A 20,585-nucleotide genomic window follows, 5' to 3' on the forward strand; every position below is an offset into this window, starting at 1 on the left:
CCAGTTTTGTAATGCTAAAGATGAGAGGATTTTCTGTTATTGTTAAAATATGTCAAAATTAATGTTTTTCCTGTTATTGCTCAAGGTTACCTCAGTGTTTCTTTTTTCTATTATCATTGCAGAAAGATGTCCTGTTTTATTTGTATTAAAGTTCTTAATAAATAGTTATTGCTCAATGTAATTATTTACTTGTATTGTTTTTATCTGCATTGTACACGTGCACAGTTATAGTTATGACATACACAAACATATAGGCTGTGTCCCAATTCAGTGTCTGCACGCTTGAAGTACGCGCACTACGCGTACTACGTACGGTGCGTACTATAAGTATGAGAAGTGCGGAAGTGAGAGGCTTGTGAAATGGGACGGTATACGCTTCATCTCGCTGTTCAGGTTGCCTAGCAACCATGATACTAACCGCGAGACACGTTACATACAGCTTTGTGTGACAGAAATGAAGGAGAAAAATGTTTTGTTGGTCATTCATTTTTGTTATGACATCACTTTGATTAGTTGAGTATCTGAGGCTGAAACCACGGGACTGTAAAACATGATTGTTGGGCTTCATTTCATTTAAGATTAGTTAGTAAATAACAATTAGTTAAAGTTGTTCATGAGACTAAAGTCATCTCACTGTGGTAATGTAAATATAATATGGCCAATATTATAGTATTGTCAGATTATTATGATTTATATATATACACATATATATACATATATATATATATACACACATATACATATATCACTGACTTTCAGCTTGTTGTGTTTGTGGATATATGACTGACTTTCATTATTAAACATTCGCACATAAATAAGTGACGTCATATTCAGTACTTTTGACAGTTCACTCTTCGGCCGCTCCATCTTATTAGGGAAATTCCATATACATAAATTTCAAAACTAAATGCCATCATTTAATTTGTTTTTGATTGAAATTGAATATTACTTAAACTCTCTTAAATTAACTTCCAATAAAAAAGGTTTATCATTGATTGAAATTCATTCAGAAATGTTTAACGAATGAGCTGTTACAACTTTCAAATACAAAGTTGTTATGAAGTCTGTCACATTCCCCCCTTTTGTTCTTTTTTCTTTTTTTATCCTTTATTTATTCATCCTTCTTATTTCATTGTACTGTATATTGTTACTCTTATTTGCCTTGTATGTCTACTGTACAAACTGAACTGGAATGACTGACTGTTCGCTTTATAATTTCAATAAAGTTTTGGGAAAAAAAAAAACCTCTTCGGCCGCTCCCTTCTGCCATATTTTGCGGCAAAATTATCCACACCCACCGCCGCGCTATGAATTGTGGGATATATGGGACCACGAAGCGTGCACCGGACCACGCTTGATATTTGGGGAAATCGACGGATTTGGAGTATGCATTTGAAGTACACTTCGAATTGGGACAGCCGTCGTCGCGTGGCGGTGATGTAACCGCACTTAAAATACATACTTCAAGCGTGCAGACCCTGAATTGGGACACAGCCACCGTCTGTTAAAAATATGACAAACCATAGCAAAACTACAAGCAAGATTAGTCCCATACATATTTAATTCAAATTAATTCAATTCGATTTTATTTATATAGCGCCAAATCACAACAACAGTCGCCTCAAGGAGCTTTGTATTGTACAGTAGACCCTACAATAATACATACAGAGAAAAACCCAACAATCATATGACCCCCTATGAGCAGCACTTTGGTGACAGTGGGAAGGAAGAAACCTCCGGCAGAACCAGGCTCAGGGAGGGGCGGAGCCATCTGCTGCGACCGGTTGGCGTGAGAGAAACCAGTTGTCATTACTTTTAGTTAAATAAAGGACCTAAATGTAAACAGCACTGCTGCTTCTGCATCTGCCTGCCATCTTTTTTCTGTCCAGTAGATGGCAGTAGTGTACAGGTGTAGCTATTCTCACCTGCAGTTGATGGAAAGCAGCATTTTCAGCCTCAAACAGGGAGATTAAACCAATTTTCTTGCTGACATTCTCCGCAGAGCTCATCACGGTCCCGATGCTTGTATCACACACTGTTTGAATTACATTGCTTTGCAACCAACAGAGGTTGCGTCTATGTTTTTCTCAATTATAGGATATGTTTTTCAGTGTTTTACACAGCAGGAATGTCACTTGTCATGGAGCACAGTTTCTCTTCTGCTTATTTTGTATTTCTCCCCCGCTGCTCACATTTCAAGCTTTGAGATTTGATCCAGGTTTTGAAGGTAGAAGTAGCCTTTTGTGAGCTCCTGTCTGAGGATTTTTCAGTCCTCTGTCAGACCCTTTGTTTTCACTTCTTACTTCAGTTCTTCCATCCACACATTGTCACATTTTAGGGCAAAGACAGAACTAAAAATAAACAAAGGCATAAATGAGGATTTCAGGGTTTTGGATGACATCTTTATTTTCTGATTCCCAAAGAGCAACACTGCAGTCAAGGCGAAATAGTACCCACTGTGTCCTCCGTGAACAAACACATATATCGAACACACACTGTGTGAACACAGCCGAAGCTGCTTTCATTGAGCAGACCTTAAATTACAGGTCACAAGGAACACGTGACATTGTCCTCATCCAATCAGAAAGCCTAAAATGAACTGGAATGAATAACACACCTGTTTGAAGTGTGACTACGAATCATGCGAGCTGAGAATCTTGTAGTTAGGTTTAGCGTACATGGGTGTAGCCACCAGCCAGCTGGCTGTGTTAGCGTAGCATGATAGATTTTTTCTCTCTCTGAATCATTTTGTCTGATAGTTAGCATTTTCCAGGCTGCATCTCTGAGTCATCATCAGTGACAGTCGCAATTCTTGGATGCTTGATATGATTTGGACCTTTTCCCTTTCTACAGAGAAAATGATGGGAGATGTCCAACTCATTTTAACTTTCGGTGGATTTGTTTTCTCCATAGCAAATGTAGGGAACCTGTAGGGAACTCAGCTGCAGCTGAGACTAAACTAACCAAGGCTTTGCAGGACTGAGTCTGAAAGATCAACTCATCCTAATGCCAGGACGGAAGATACCTTGGTGCTTTAATGCAGGGACCCCTGCAGTACCAGCCACAAGGAATTCATGGTCCTGATGGAGAACTGGTGGTCGCATAAATCACAGGTTTGCTGACCCAGGTGATTCCTGTTCGTGGCCACTTGGAGCCACAAAGTGGACCAAAGTTGGCTGTCATGCATATCAACTTGTGTGAATTTCCATAAATCTTATAGATTTTTCATCATTGCCATTGCTTGTGGGCATAGCTGAAACAAAGCTGATGAAAACAAAGCTCACACATCCAGTGGCAGTATGCAAGTGTGCAAGTGAACCAAACAGTGGGCACTGTGGGTGCTCCACAAGGACGAGCTTTGTCTTTCAGTTCAGCAGTACAAGCAAGATGACAGGATGTGTCAAAGTTTAGGCGAGTCCACAGGACACATGAGTGGCAGCATGCTGTGTAGCAGTCTCCCCTGCTGCAGAGGGAAAAACAACAGAGATGGACATTGATGATGGAGTCAGTGTGTGTGAAAGGTCCCAACATTCACAGACTACATGTTTCTGTCCAAAATCTCTGTCTTTATCATTACCCTTTGGTTGCCTTGAGCAGCTGCTGTCAAGCTCTAAAAACTGTTCCACATCTCAGCATGAAGCTTTGTAGGACCATCTCTTATTTACAGTCTATGGGAAAATCATGCATGTATCCTTAAAGAGACACTTCAAACATCATCGGGAGATCAGTAGATAATTTTTTAAGGAGACAGGCTTTTATATTAGACAAGCTGACAGATAATCAGTTAGTGCTGACAGCAGAACTTTCTCTCTTGTACACTTCCTGATAAATGCACTACTTATAACACTGCTCATGTTTACCGACTGTACCAAACTCTGAGCTAAAATACACTGAGTCGTAGATTCACAGGGTTTGGTCATGCCTCTTTAAATCTGTTGGAGAGCGACGAGGCCATGCCACGTTTTGAGCCACTCCCACATTAGCTCTTTTTCTTTGAATTGCATGTAATTGGATTGGACTTGCTTGGTGCTTGGGCTTAATTAAGTCCATATTCTACATCCACCTCTCATGCTGTGTGGGTTAAGAATATATCCAAAGATGCTATTTCCATAAATGTGTCGACTGGGAAGCAAACACATTTACCAAGGCATGGACACCCTCAGCTCTGCAACAGGCATACATTTAATTTTGATATTCTACCCTATTTTTTTTTTATCCTTATAGAGTTATTAAACCATTAGTTTATTTCTATTTAGAGGTCAAGTGCACATACTTGGTGACAAAAGACTTCTGTAAGTTATTCATGCATTCTTTTTTTTCCTGTGTTTGATCCTTGTGATGCTGGTGCAGACAGTTTGGCACATTGGCAGATGCCATTAATGTAATTGCTTTATGCGCTGACAGTTTATCCCAAGCCTTGAAAACAGACAGGAAGTTAAAGTAACTATACTCTCATAAAGGATGAGTTGTAGTTTGGCACCATTGCTGATTTTCAAAATTGGATTGAATCCATGCTCCTCAAAATGTTCCGCTGTCTGTATCACTTTTTCAGTAATGATGATTTGGCGCTGATGGTGGCTGATTGTTAGCTGGCAACTGTTTGGCAGCTGTTCAACACAAATGAATACTGATTCATGTGGACTGAGGCAAGGCAATGAATGAGAGTGAAAAGTTCATGTCAGTGAAATCTTATCAACTGGTGACAAGATGAGCAGCAGGAAAGGTGTGTGGGGGCGGTGGTGGGGGGGGTTAAAGTTAGCCATCCATAATTGGAATTCCTTTGGCAAATTAGTGCCTCACTAATGAACACGTATCAGAAGATGTAAATGGATTTTAATGAAACGGGAAGTTTTAAACAGGTTACATCAACATCAGCTCACACTTTTAATCTGCTGCTCATTTACTTCATTATCACTTGTTTAGCCACACACAGCATAAAGAACATCACTGTGTATTAAAAACATTGTAAAAACCATGTCCTTACATACAAAGTAACAGGACCATAATCCTTGGAGTGCATATATGTGTATTTTTCTACTCATTGACAGACTTTTAAGAAAATTTCACACACAACTAAAAAGCTTTTACAAACTCTAATCCAACCTTTACCCAGACCATTAAAACGCTTCTGTACATCACAGAAAAAGATCAGTTTAAAGTTTTGCTGAATGCTGTGATTATGGCAACTCTGCCTATTGTTGAGATAAAATGATTTGCAGTGCTTCAATAATGCTCTGCTTTTACATTAATAAGTGTTAGAAAGTCATGTAGTAGTATTAAGTGGACACAGCCCTGAAAAATAAAGGCATGAGACTACGTGTCCTTGGGGAGTAGAAAGCTGCAGACTCTCGCTCACGCCTGAGAAAATGTAGATAAGAGGGGACCATCTCTGGTGGAAAGTTACTGAGACACTGTGGTTTAGACTAGAATGAGAGAGCTTCTGTAATAAAACTATCAGGGGCACACCAGCATTTTGAGGTCCGCAGCAGCATGTCATGCAGGACGCATCTCCCTTCTAGAAGCAATAAAGTGTTAAATGGTCTACTGAGCAGTGTTTGGTCTTCCATCGGATGCCTCTGAGGAATCAAAAGAACTCAGTGAAGTGTTGATATTTACACTATGAAGACGTAGTAATAATGTTAATTGTCAACCTGTCAATACCAGATGTAGGTCGTGCATCGAGCTGGCTAACTGCCTCTACAATTACATAAAACTATGTATCTTAGCTTTGTACAGTTAGCTGGTTTATTTCACATAATAGCACCAAGAATCACTTTGGCAGGTGCGATTAAATTAGCAAACTAGCCATCTAGCATTTGGACTCACTCAGGTATGATTTTGCTACCAATAATAAGGTAATATTAGCCCCTTAGCTAGATGTAGATCAGGGGTCGGCAACCTTTCAGATGATGAGTGTGACAAATCAACCATTGCATTAGCAATACATTTAATAATCTATATCTATATCAACAGTTACACACTATATAGAACAACTTTACAGAATTATTTGTTCGCAGATGTTGGCAAAGTGCAAATCAGCTATTTTGAAGCAAAAAAAACTTTATCCATAACAAGATCATCATAACAGCAAATGAACTGTACAACAGAAAATGCAAATGTTATTTATGTTCTCCTCACAACAATGATAAGAAAAATAAACTGAGCCAATATGGCATGTTTGTTAATACAGAGATACACATGTTAATGTGATCTCTGGTCTCCCACTCAGAGACACAGGTCTCCGAGTGTCCAGCATTCAGACGGCTACCTGAGGACACTCATGTGAGAGAAAATCTGCTCACACAGATATGTTGAGCCAAATACTGTCAACAAGGCCTCTGCAATGTTCTGAAGACAGTTAAACTTGTCAGGTAGTGATGTCCAGCAGGTGAAAATGCAGCTCCATGAACACGCACAACTGTGGATTCCAGTCGAATCGAGCTTTTCAGTTCAATCAGCTGCATTTCGATGTCGCATTAACTGGCATTAACTCAGCCAGTTAATGCGACACAAATCCAGCTGTTCATTAAAGCTTTCTGGTTCGATCAGAAAAGAAAACATTGGTCCATACACCTGAAAGTCCCAAAAACACATTGTGAATTCTGTCTCGAGTCTACAGATGTACACAGCAAATCCAGCATGTCCAAATTAACACTGTCGGATTTGATTTCAACACTATTAAAGTGTCTATATGGGTCCACACCAGAGAGTGTTAATTTAACTCTTTTTGGAGAGTTGGTACGTTAACTCTGATTTAGTGTTAAACACCAAATCTGTCTGGAGTTGATAATTTAACACTTGGTGTTAAGAGTTTATATATTAACTCTCAAAGAGTATTTTAGTTCAACTACGTAAGAGTTATCTTCTAATTCATTCTAAAAAGCGGGAATTTTACTGTTCTGAACTTCTAGAAATTTCTTTTGGAAATAAACATTTACTAAAAAGATGCAAAGGTTTTTGAAAAACATTTATTCTGAACTGTGCACCACAATTTCAAAACATTTTCTGAAAGATGTAACAGTGTACATGTTCTCACTTTCATTAGAATTTTGTTTATCAAAAGGTCTGACATAGGTGAGCTGGTAAATGCAAATAACAGCATTCTCATCACTTATTTCTTCAATACAATATGCATGTCCTTCATTCATCCCTTTGTGGAACTTCAACGCACTTCTGCTCTCCCCCATATTCCATCTTCACAAGCATATCCTGTGCGGAGATTGAATAAAAATTAGTTGACACTAATTAATGGCACAAATAATCCAGTAAACAATTGCAGCACAGTAAAAAAAAAAAAAAGGAATCCTCTTTGAGCCATTACTTGTGTAAAGTATTTTCCCAAAAGACAAGGACACAGGCAACAGGTAATACTGAACTAAATGTAAAACCTCAACCTTTTTCATTTTTACCTAAACCGTGTGCACAAAACTCTGGAGGGATCTATGCTAACGTAGAATCCAGTCAGGACGTCTGCTACTGCTGTTTGCTCGTTTTTTATTTTATTTTTATGGGCGATCGTTTTCAGGCTTCAAGCAGCACCATTATACCAACATTTCACATTCTAGACATTGTTTTAGGTGTATTTGACCAAAAGTTTGACTGAAAATTCACATGCAAGCTTTTTTTCAAGGCTGTGGTATTTGCCCGCAAACAATACCTTTCAGCTAGCTAAAACAGAATATTATGCTATCACCGAGCAACATGGCTAATGCCTTCCACACAGCTTTGTCTCAACTCCAAAGAGCCACAGAAGTAAAAGCTCATAATAATAATTGAAACAATCTTTGAAAAATGACTTACCAAGCATGGCAAACAACTCAAATATGTAGAGCAAAATGTTCTGAAACGGCTTCACTTCAGCTTCGATTGGAGCCGTGCTGGGGGCGGAGTCTGTGAATTTACTCTATTGGTGTCATAGCCCCTCTAGGAGTTCAGAGTTAAGAGGTCAAGAGTTAATGTTTCCATTGTAACACCTCCAGATTTGACAGAGAAACACTCATTTTTAACACTCGATTTTAACTACTATCATTTTACACCTCAGAGTTACATTAAAATAATGTGACTCTGCTTAGAGTAAAATTAACTCTACTTTTGCAAGAAGACTATTAACACCAAAACATTTAACACTTTTGAATTTGTTGTGTATCCGTGTTTTTCCGTGGTGCTGATGCTGCGCTGAGCGGACAGCTCCTGATGCATTTGAAGTGTTGGAATGTGGAAATTTCAACATCGCTTGAAAAAACTGCCACCTAGCAACGCCCCTCTCACCGGTAGGCTAAGCTAGTTTTAGCCAATTACAAGTTGAATCCGGTGGTTGGGGTTGTTAGCTAAGATACCGTCATTAAGAAGAGGCACAACTAATGTGTCTATGTGAGCTAATTTCCGGCCGTGAATATTTCTTTTTTAATGCACCCTGTCAGATTAATTCAAGCGTGTCGTGCCATCAGTTCGCGTGCCAGCTGTGGCAGGGTTGCCGACCCCTATGTAGATAAACTGAATGAACATTATGATGGCTAATTGTCAATTTAATTGATAGTCATATGAAGTAGGCAAGCTAATCAAACAGATCAGCCCAAGAAATGTTGTTGAATTAACAGATTTTATCTGCTCAAGGCAGTGTTTGTGTAATGTGGGGTGGCTTTCAACAATAACCTGGCAATTCTTTTCATGAACCTGAGCTTCACATGAACAGTGCTCAAGAGAAACTGCAGATGGAAAAACTGATAAATAAATCATTTTCTGGGACCTAACTACAACAGCAGAAAAATAGGGTCAGTATGGCATGCTTAACGAAGGATAGCGTGTTCGATAAGCATATAAAATCTTTGCATTTCGTTCTGGTAACAGGGACGTTAGCAAGAATAACTGCACATGTTTGTGTGAAGCCACACAGATAGACAGATACATCAACAGTTTGATATTCCCAATAATGTTTAACACCCCAGTTAAAACATTATAGCCATGAACTGAAAGAGTACGTGATGTGTTCATTATTAATTGTCTAAATTCTTTATCCTCTGAGCTTGAAGTTGTCATCAATGAAGACCCCACCCCTAGCCCCATGTTTTGGAGACAAGACAGCCAATGATTCTCAGACCTCAGAAGGTTCAAAACATGCCTTAATCAGTTGGTATGACGCTCCATTAATGGGAGATATCAATAAAATACATGTAAATCTTTGCAAACACAGGATGACTGACTCAGCTGAAGAGTGGCAGAAACATGAAATGAATCATATCCCACATCTGTCTTGTTTCAGAAACACCAGGGTAGCAGTGTGTCATGATTTTTGAAATCAATCATTAATTTGCATATTCTGAAGACACTTTAATGACCACTAAATCACTGTGATTTTTACATTCCACAATAATTAATACGATAAAACACAGCTTTCAGCGTCTCGTGTATTTTGAAACTGGGTTTTCTGGGGACCTGGAATGTAAATGTGCCTGCTTCTGTTGTTCACATGTGCTATGTGCTATAAATAAGTTCAGACATTTTTCATTTTCATTTCCAAAAAAACATTTATTTAACATAATTCAGTGAGCTAGATGATGAACTCGGAGGATAGAAACAAAGTATCAGTACTACTGTGCTGTAGTATCGATCTGATACTAGTGATGTGCCAAACCACTGATTTCCTTTCTGATCTGATACCAAGTAAAATTCAGGATGGGATCGACGATACTGAGCCGATACGATACTTTGTACAAAAACTTAATGTGTAATTGTATTTCAAACTATAGCTTCATAATGATTGCAGGACATCAGACTACTTGTTCTTATTGTTTAATAATGAAGAATTATCATATAGAAATAAAAAACCTGAAGTTGTGTGTTCATTGATGCTATTTGAACACATAGATCTTGTCATTTAACATGCGTATACTTGCATAAACATTCAACATTCACACTCTCCCTCATTCACAGTAGTGCTGTGCCACACTACACACTCTGGCATCTAGTAAATACAGGGTCACTATTGCTAATATCAGTACCAATAATTTGAAGTTATTCAGGCAGCTGATTGGAGGAGAGTAGTGCGCCATGACCTATGAACTGAATTCTCAATTTGCAAATTCTGAACACATTTCATCACTGTGATTATTACTGTCCACAATAATTAGTTAACACTTTCAGCTTTTCATGTGTTTTGAAACTGGGTTCTTGGTAAAGTTTTCTGTCTCTAAAGCACAAAATAGTTCGGACATTTTTCATAGTCCTTGTTTCAGGTTCATTTTTCTTCCAAAGAAATAATTAGCACAGCTCAGCGGGCTACATACTGAACTTGAAGTATCGATCCAACCATGCTAGTCTTGATCCGATACTAGTGTTGGTATTGATACTATCGATATTTGGATCGATCCATCCATCTCTACCTCCTCAGCTCTGAGCACGTTCCCAATGACTCACCATGTTAATTGGTTGTAATGATAAAAGAAATCAGCCCAACAGTTGCTGTGGGGTTGATTTTCTTTTAATCCTACTGAAACTGAGCCTCGTGCTTTTTTGATTCTTTTTCCTGACAGAATATTGAACAGGTCTAAATCACAATCCTTTGCACGCAGCTTTTCATGGTTGCATGTAAAATATGTGAAATGGCTGGTAAATTGCTCAGTGAGCCAACTTTCTTAACCGCATTAGCGTTCCCCGCCCCCTCTGTGTTTGCGGCGTACAAAAAGCAACGGTTTACACTAAGCAGCTGCCTCTCGTCTCCTTTGTCTTCGTCATGGCTGTAGACAAATTCCGTTAAATCCTGTGAGAGACCGTATTAGCACAATGAGGATACAAGACACAGCCAACAGGGCTCAGCAGCGCCTGTCCGTTCATGCTGGAATGACCAAACACTCCCTCCATCCCCCGAATGAGGCTTTGATTCACACAAACAACTTACACGAGCCTCCTCTGCGTTTACCTCTTTACTGCTTCATCCAGCCCTCCGGCTCTAATTACCCGGACGCTCAGGAGAATGTCACCAACAGACTAACAGAACGAAGAGAGGAAAGGGGGAGTCTTTTGGGAGGGCTGTTTGTTAATGAGATGTATCAAACTTGGCAGGCGACAGAGCCTGGCAGCAAAGTGTGGGCCGAGAGAGACGGACGTCCAAATCTGAGAACTGCACTCACACTTTACCAAACAAATCTGGAGCAACAGCAAAGACCTGGACTGTAAACAGCCTCGGAGCAATGTTTTAGACTCTGGGAATTATCTGGAATTTTCATACCATCAGTTTGGTATTGCACATGATTTCACGGTGAGGGGGTCAGGGCTCTGCTTATCAGAAGCAGGAATAATCTCGCTGAATAATCAGACAGAAAAACAGAGCTGTTCTCTGTGTTTATCACATCAGAACACACCCCTACCAGTGATGTAAGTGCAGGTGTTTTTATGGGAAACATGGTAGCAGTACCCATATTAACATACTGTTTAGTTTACCTTATTCAATTCAATTCAATTTTATTTAGACCTCCCCGCCCCCTCTGTGTTTGCAGCCAAATCCCAACAAAAGTCGCCTCAAGGCGCTTCATAGATACAGAGAAAACCCCAACAATCATATGACTCCCTATGAGCAAGCACTTTGGCGACAGTGGGAAGGAAAAACTCCCTTTTAACAGGAAGAAACCTCCGGCAGAACCAGGCTCAGGGAGGTGCGGGGCCATCTGCTGCAACCGGTTGGGGTGAGAGAAGGAAGACAGGATAAAAGACATGCTGTGGAAGAGAAACAGAGATTAATAACAGATATGATTCAATGCAGAGAGGTCTATTAATACATAGTGAGTGAGAAAGGTGACTGGAAAGGAAAAACTCAATGCATCATGGGAATCCCCGGCAGCCTACGTCTATTGCAGCATAACTAAGGGAGGATTCAGGGTCACCTGGTCCAGCCCTAACTATATGCTTTAGCAAAAAGCAAAGTTTGAAGCCTAATCTTAAAAGTAGAGATAGTGTCTGTCTCCTGAATCCAAACTGGAAGCTGGTTCCACAGAAGAGGGGCCTGAAAGCTGAAGGCTCTGCCTCCCATTCTACTTTTAAATACTCTAGGAACAACAAGTAGGCCTGCAGAGCGAGAGCGAAGTGCTCTAATAGGGTGATATGGTACTACAAGGTCATTAAGATAAGATGGGGCCTGATTATTTAACACCTTGTATGTGAGGAGCAGGATTTTGAATTCTGGATTTAACAGGAAGCCAATGAAGGGAAGCCAATACAGGAGAAATATGCTCTCTCTTTCTAGTCCCTGTCAGTACTCTTGCTGCAGCATTTTGGATTAGCTGAAGGCTTTTCTGTGAGTTTTTTGGACATCCTGATAATAATGAATTACAGTAGTCCAGCCTGGAAGTAATAAATGCATGAACTAGTTTTTCAGCGTCACTCTGAGACAGGATATTTCTAATTTTAGAGATGTTGCGCAAATGGAAGAAAGCAGTCTTACATATTTGTTTAATATGTGCGTTGAACGACATGTCCTGGTCAAAAATGACTCCAAGGTTCCTCACAGTGTTACTGGAGGCCAAGGTAATGCCATCCAGAGTAAGAATCTGGTTAGATACCATATTTCTAAGATTTTCAGGGCCGAGTACAATAACCTGAGTTTGATCTGAATGAAGAAGCAGAAAGTTAGCGGCCATCCTGGTCTTTATGTCTTTAAGACATTCCTGCAGTTTAACTAATTGGTGTGTGTTATCTGGCTTCATGGACAGATAGAGTTGGGTGTCATCAGCATAACAGTGAAAATGTATGCTATGTCTTCTAATGATGCTGCCTAAGGGAAGCATGTATAGTGTAAACAGAATTGGTCCCAGCACTGAACCCTGTGGAACTCCATAATTAACCTCAGTGTGTGAAGAGGACTCTCCATTTACATGTACAAATTGGAGTCTATTAGATAGATATGATACAAACCACTGCAGCACAGTACCTGTAATACCTACAGCATGTTCTAATCGCTCTATTAGGATATTATGGTCGACAGTATCGAATGCTGCACTGAGGTCTAGCAGGACAAGCACAGAGATGAGTCCACTGTCAGAGGCCATAAGAAGATCATTTGTAACCTTCACTAAAGCTGTTTCTGTGCTGTGATGAGCTCTGAAACCTGACTGAAACTCTTCAAATAAGCCATTCCTCTGCAGATGATCTGTTAGCTGTTTGACAACTACTCTTTCAAGGATGTTTGATATGAAAGGAAGGTTGGAGATTGGCCTATAATTAGCTAAGACTGCTGGGTCTAGAGATGCTTTTTGAGTAAAGGTTTAACTACAGCCAGCTTGAAGGCCTGTGGCACATAGCCGATTATTAGAGATAGGTTGATCATATTTAAGATCAAAGAATTAATTAATGGCAGGACTTCTTTGAGCAGTTTTGTAGGAATGGGGTCTAAAAGACACGGAGGTTTGGAGGAAGTAATTATTGAAGTTAACTCAGAAAGATCAATTGGAGAAAAAGAGTCTAACTTAACATCAATGGTACTAAAAGTAGCTGTAGATAATATTACATCTGTGAGATGATTATGAGTCCTTTTTTCTCTAATGATTAAAATTTTATTTGTGAAGAAGTTCATGAAGTCATTACTAGTTAATGTTAAATGGATGGTTAGCTCGACAGAGCTCTGACTTTTTGTCAGCCTGGCTACAGAGCTGAAGAGAAACCTGGGGTTGTTCTTATTTTCTTCAATCAGTGACGAATAGTAAGATGTTCTGGCTTTGCGGAGGGCTTTCTTATAAAGCAGCAAACTATTTCTCCAGGCTAAATGATGATCCTCTAAATTTGTGACACGCCATTTCCTCTCCAGGCCCAGGTGGACGATAGATGATAACAAGTAAGACTGGTTTCTGAGTTTTACAGCTGGGGTGGACAAGGCTAAGCATCAGGCTTTCAAATGAATTAAAAGTCTCTCTTCGGTCTTATCCATAGCATGTTAACACTGGGATGCCTTGCTTCATCCAGTTGCAGAATGAAGGCTTCCTTTCTAACCCTCAGCCCAGTGCGAAATACATCAAATCATTGATCTGCGTCTCTCGTAATGGAAGTTATTTAGCAATCATAACCAGCAACATAGCGTTCTTCTTACTTACATTTTTGGTAAATATGTTTGTACAGACGTACGTGTGCAGGACATTACAAAACCTGCTACCTCTGGGAGCCAAACGCTCCCTGTTTGTGTCTGAAATGCTTTTCTTCCAAAACAACATCACACGACTTTAGAAAGAACAGAGTGAGGCTGAGGAGGATGAGTGGCATAAGAACACAGAGATGCAGGACAGACACCCTCTGGCTGCCATTCACCTCAGTTGGATTGCATTTAAACGGCTTTCACCCCTCGACATTTCTTTCTCCACTCTCCATTTTCCTGTCTCCCTCTGCATTCATACACACTCACACTCAGCATCCATTTCTGTCCATCATATTATCCTCTCAGCAAGGCCACATCTCCTGTCTGCCTGCCTTCCATGTCTTCAGCAGTTTATCACTACATCAGCCCACTCAGGGCTGATCGCCTGATGAAATCACCAGACCTTCTGTCCAGCGGCATGCCTCAAAGTGCTTCGGACAAAGCTATTAGCCACACTTCCTGGAATTTTTCTTTTAGGTCCTCGTGCACCTCTACCACTGACTCCAGTTATTTTACTCTCATGAGCCTCTGACATAAATGAAATATAAATTCTATTTCAGAGGTTAGTTTTCACACTTTTCTTACATGTAGTGGACAGCAGGTGATGCTAATGAAAATGCAGAAGATATGACACAGGTAGAACACCTGCTGGTGTAAATATGTAGGCCTGCACCTTTACACACCTCTGTAATCAGACTTATAGACGAGTTCTAGGGAACTGCTGGTTAAATACTATTTAACATCCAGTTTGCTGTGCCAGACCATTTATATTCCCAGGGCTAATACTGCCAGTTTTATCACAGCTTACTAATTTTTTTCACAGACCACGTGCAAAAATCATTGATGTCCTTATAGAAAACATAGATGCAGAGAGACTGCTGCCACGGTGTGGCTGTGGCTCAGGCGGTAGAGCAGATCAGCTACTGATTGGAAGGTTGGTGGTTTGATTCCTGGCTTCCCCAGTCTTGGGCAAAATTAACCCCAAGTTGCCCTCCGATGCATTCATCAGAGTGTGAATGTGTGTGAATGTTTACACTTGTGTTTAGAAGTACTTGTATGAGTGGGGGTGAATGAGGCATGTTGTATAGAGCGCTTTGAATACTCCGGGAGAGTACATCCAGACACACTAGGTGAGTGTAACATATGTGTTAAACACTTGTGAATTTCACCCAAAATACTTTCTTTTTTTTGGAATAAATATGTCATTTTTTTGCATCTCACTCTCCTATCTGTGTGTTCGGTCTGTGTGCGTTCATGTGCGTGTGTGCGCTGCGTGGTGACGTAGGCGCGTGCATGTGTGCCCCGGTCACAGCTCCTTTCAGCATGGCCGGAGGTAAGTCACTGCCACGTTGCTCTCAGTTAATCAAAGTTTGTTCGGATCCCAAGCTTCAGTGTGAATACGACCGTACCGCCGCGTTTTTGTTTATCGTTAAGAGACTCATTTGGGATAAGTTTTGTGGAGGACGAGTTCATTAATACACAATTATAATGAGTTATAGCCGAGAACTCAGCTAATATGCTAGCATGCTAAGCTAGTCCGTATCGCTAGCGGCTTGAGAGTTTACTCGCGTCAGTCTCTCCTTTTGTGTAACAGCATGCACCTTTTTCTTTCTTCGTCAGGAGAGGGTTACGAGCAGTCGCGTGACACGCACGGATCGAACATGTGTCTCTGTGTTGCAGGTATGGAGATGTTTTTATGTTTTGGAGATGCAGTCTTTCATTTATTGTTCTTATAAGTTGTTTTGATGTTTTTTAGTGACACATTGTTTATTTTGTGCTTTTTGTTTTTTGAGAGTTTAAGTCAATGGTTTGAAATAATTTGTTGTATTTGGTTCGTTACATTAATGTACATTAAGGACACAGCTCCTTTCAGCATGGCCGGAGGAGAGGGTTACGAGCAGTCGCGTGACACGCACGGATCGAACATGTGTCTCTGTGTTGCAGATGTGCAGTAAAGAGCCAAAGATTCGACACTGTCTCCTGCCTCTTGCTTCAACACCAAAACACAACGCAGAACAGCAGGCATAACAATTACACGGGTTACATTGGTGCCGTGACCCTTTGGATTCATCAAGCATCGACGTCATCTCGATCACCGTGGGGAGCTCTTCATAATTGCCCTCGTTCCAAGTTGGTTGCTTTTCCTAACTTGTGTGGGACTTTTTGAATGAGCTTGGACATTTAATCTGCTCAATTCTCATCCTGAATAACATTAAGTGTTAGTTAAGAATACTGTGTTTGCTTTTGTACAGTTGCACTATTTGGAATCTTGTTTCTTGTGATTGTGCTTTATTCATCATTATGGAGTCAGCATCTGGTTCAGAGGCAACTGGTGTTCCTGATGGGGAGGTTTCCTCTAATGTTGGTATGGGGCGAGGGTGGTTTCTTGGGGATGGGGTTCAGACACCTAAAGTTGGTGTGTCATTTGCTCCCAAGTTTTGTTCCACTCGTCTCCAGGTTCCCCCCTGTGACATTCAGACCCCGCAGACAGCTGGCAGTGCTGAGTTGAGTACACTCATCTCAGATTTGGCCAATCAGATTGGTCAGTCCATTGTAGCCCAGCTGCAAGGTGATAAGGGGACCAGTATGCCTACTGAAAGCTCTAAGGCTGAGCAGGGACCCCCTGAGCTAAATTTGTCTGGGGTGAAACTTGTCTTGCAATCAGACGTCAAGGAGCCACCAGTTTTCAGGGGTGATGGCAGTGATAAATTCTCCATTCATGAATGGGTTGAAATGATGGAAATGTACTTTGTAAAACGCAACACACCAACAGATCAGCGATCACGTGACATATTGGCTAGGTTGATGGGGAAGGCTAAGGATGTAGTGAGGGTCACCCTACGTCACAACCCCTCACTTGACCATGTCCAGGTTCCTGAATTGATATTTGACATTCTGAAACAGCACTTTAGTGTATTGACTTACTCTTCTATGCCTATGGCTGACTTCTATAACACGAAACCATTACAACATGAGGGAGTGATGGAATATTGGATAAGGCTAAACAATGCTATTGACGCTGCTGACGAGTGCTTGCGTAGGCAGGGGCGTAATGTTGAGGATCCAGGGCGTGAGGTCTCGATGATGTTCATCAAGTATTGCCCTGACCCCATCCTCTTGAACAGGCTCAGCATCAAAGCAGCTGAGGAGTGGACAACCACTGAGGTTCAAGAACGCATTGATAGCTTCCAGCGTGAACTCAGGGCACGCAGTCAGGGCAGTTTCCACACCTCACAGAGGAGAGAGGTTAGCCACAACTGCTCTATTGTGCCTCAAGAAGCGATGGCATCACAGCCTGGGCAGGCCAGTGTCGCCTTGCAGTCTCAGCCTACAGCACCAGCCTCAAACCTTACTTGTCAGCTTTCGCCCACAGCAGCTTGCTTCACTCCTGTTCTAGCTGATGTTTCGACAACCTGTCCTTCTGGGACGTCAGTGTCTTCTTGTCCGGTGCCTACTCCTACTCCTCAGTTCCAACAGTCACCAACGTACACTGTGTCCACTCAATCTAGTCAGCAGTCAGTTGGTTGCGAGCTTGGTTCGACTAACACCCAAGCTTTTGATGTGACTGGCATGCGCGCTCTGATCGGCCTCTTGGATCGCGTGATTGCATGTCAGAATGTGCAGACTACAGTCCCTGCATCTGCACCTTCGCAGCGTTTTACCCGCGGGCCCTTTCTTAAGAAGAGTTGTCAGGTCTGTGGCAACACTGGTCATTCCACTCACATGCACTGCAGGAGAGAGAATCTCTGTCTTGCATGCTTTGCTCCTGGTCATTGGAAAAAGGACTGTCACAGTCGTCGTGAGGGACGGGAGGCTGGGGCTGTCGCGAGGCAGGGTTGGCCTTCGGAAAACTGAATCACCCACACTTGGAGAGGGGCAGTGTGGGGGATGAACCTAATACCCTCAATCATGATGAATCGGATCTCGAAATTCTTTATGTCAACACCTGTTCAACAATGCCAGAGGGATACCGTGTCGTGGTTCAGGGACCAGCAGTAGTGCCTACATTTAGTGAATTGTTCTACACCCAAGTTGCAGTGAATGACAAGGTTAACTTGAGGGGCATGATGAATTCCGGGTCTATGGCTTGCACTATGAGTGAAGAGGCCGAGAAGTCACTTAGAGAGGCTGGGGCTCTTGTGAGTGGACCGCAGTCGGCCGAACGGATTGTGCTGGTTGGCTGTGGTGGGAAGCAGACCCACCCAAAGTGCGTTTATGACTTGACACTTACTGTCCACGGTGTGAAATGCATTGTACCAGTTTTGGTAGTGTCGGGCCAGCGTGATGAGCTCATCATTGGCTCCAACGTTCTCAAGTACCTGATGCGAGTTATGAAACATTCTGATGACTATTGGAAGCTTGTGTCTGTGGGAAGCAAGCACTCGCTTCTTGACTATGAGCACTTCTTGGACATGATGTCGTGCACCACCAGATGGAGGGGTGAGGAGGTTCCCGACAAAATTGGCACTGTGAAACTGCCTCGTGCTGTGACACTACTCCCACGGTGTGAACATCTGGTATGGGGCAGGCTACCCAGCAATGTGCCAGTCTCTCCAGGCAGCACGATCATCGTGGAACCGTGCACCTCTGGGTCTGGGCCGAGAGACGTTCTGGTTGGCCGGGTGATCACATCCATGTGGGGTGATCGGTGGGTGCCATTGAAGATGACCAATCTCTCCTCAAAACCACTGACCTTGAAACGCAACTCGAGGGTTGCTGTTGTTTCATCTTGCCTTGCGGTGGAGGACCTTGATTTCCAGCAGGACTCCTGCAAGATGGCGAGTATGGCCCAGGTACCAGCCAGTGGGCCAGCTGCTACTGAGGCCGACTTGAATGACAGGTTGTGCTCCCTAGGTTTGGGTGATCTTGACATTGACTCATGCCATGCCAGCTTACAATCAAAGAGAGAGCTCGTTGAGCTAATTGAGCAGTATGAGGACATCTTCTCTAGACACCCGCTTGACTGTGGCGAAGCTAGACGCTTTGTACATCGGATCCACCTGACTGATGAACGCCCATTCCGTATGCCTTACAGAAGAGTACCCCCTGCTCATTACCAACAACTAAGGCAGGTGCTCACTGACATGGAGGAGAATGGGATTATTCGCAAATCCATCAGCGAGTATGCATCCCCCCTCGTCATGGTCTGGAAAAAGGATGGCGGATTGCGGATTTGTACGGACTTCAGGTGGTTGAATGCGCGGACTCTTAAGGATGCGCATCCACTCCCTCACCAAGCGGATTGCCTTGCCGCGCTTGGGGGCAATGCCTTCTTCAGCACGATGGACTTAACCTCTGGGTTTTACAACATTCCAATGTGTGAGGAGGATAAGAAGTACACCGCTTTCACAACGCCTGTTGGCCTCTACGAATACAACCGGATGCCACAAGGGCTCTGCAATAGCCCAGCTTCATTTATGCGCATGATGCTGAACATCTTTGGTGACCTCAACTTCACCAGTCTGCTCTGCTACTTGGATGACCTCCTGGTCTTTGCTCCCACTGAAGAGGAAGCCCTGTGCCGGCTCCGAGCTGTTTTTCAAAGGTTGAGAGACAACAATCTCAAGTTGGGTCCAAAGAAGTGTCATCTGCTGCGGAAGTCAGTCAGGTTTCTGGGCCATGTCATCGACCAGACCGGAGTGGCTGTGGACCCAGCTAAGGTGGAAGTGGTTTCCAAGATGCCAAGGGAGGCTCTAATGGAGAAGGATGGTTGCACTCCTTCTGTGAAGAGGATTAAGTCCTTTCTAGGAATGGTCTTTTTCTATCAGTGCTTCATCCCTGGTTGCTCAGCCATTGCCAAGCCTCTGTTTGCTCTGACGGCTGGTCAGAAGAGGAAGGGACGGACTAGTCACGCTGGGAGGGGTGCTGGCATGTTCAGAAAGTTGACTGCTGCAGATTGGAGCCCTGCATGTGACAAGGCCTTTCATAAACTGAAGGACGACCTCCTTAACTGTGCCGTGTTGGCTCATCCTGACTTTTCACGACCGTTCATTTTGTCTGTGGATGCTTCTCTGGATGGACTGGGAGCGGTTCTGTCACAATTGCCTATCGACGGGGATAAGGCACGCCCTATTGCTTTCGCGAGCAAGGCGCTAAGCAGGTCACAGCAGAGATACCCAGCCCATCGCCTTGAGTTCATGGCCCTAAAGTGGAGCATCTCTGAAAAGTTCAGCCACTGGTTGATGGGGCACAAGTTCACAGTGTGGACTGACAACAACCCGCTCGTTCATGTATTGACCAAACCCAAGCTGGACGCTTATGAACAAAGGTGGGTGGCCAAGCTGTCATCCTACAACTTTGATTTGAGGTACATCCCAGGTCGAAAGAATGTTGTAGCAGATGCACTTAGTCGTGACCCCTTCACCTATCAACCTATCGGTGGGCGCTTGCTTCAAGAGCCCTACGAGCACTTGGTGCGGAATGCAGAAGGTGCGGCGGCTCATGAGGTGCAGGACGCTTTCAGGTTTGGTGT

The 20,585-nt window shown here is 42.5% G+C and overlaps 1 protein-coding gene across 1 annotated transcript; it reads left to right on the top strand.

The window, feature by feature from the left end:
- Nucleotides 1–15,775: 15,775 nt before the first annotated feature.
- On the top strand, nt 15,776–17,968 carry LOC309710738 (uncharacterized protein; the record flags this gene model as incomplete). Its single annotated transcript, XM_082540476.1, has 2 exons — nt 15,776–15,793; nt 15,998–17,968. The coding sequence occupies exon 2, from the start codon at nt 16,415–16,417 to the stop codon at nt 17,966–17,968; it is 1,554 nt and encodes a 517-aa protein (XP_082396602.1). The 5' UTR covers nt 15,776–15,793; nt 15,998–16,414.
- Between the last annotated feature and the right edge of the window lie 2,617 nt (nt 17,969–20,585).

The sequence above is a fragment of the Aulonocara stuartgranti genome (genome assembly GCF_965226115.1).
Source record: "Aulonocara stuartgranti genome assembly, chromosome: 1".
Classification (NCBI taxonomy): Eukaryota; Metazoa; Chordata; class Actinopteri; order Cichliformes; family Cichlidae; genus Aulonocara; species Aulonocara stuartgranti.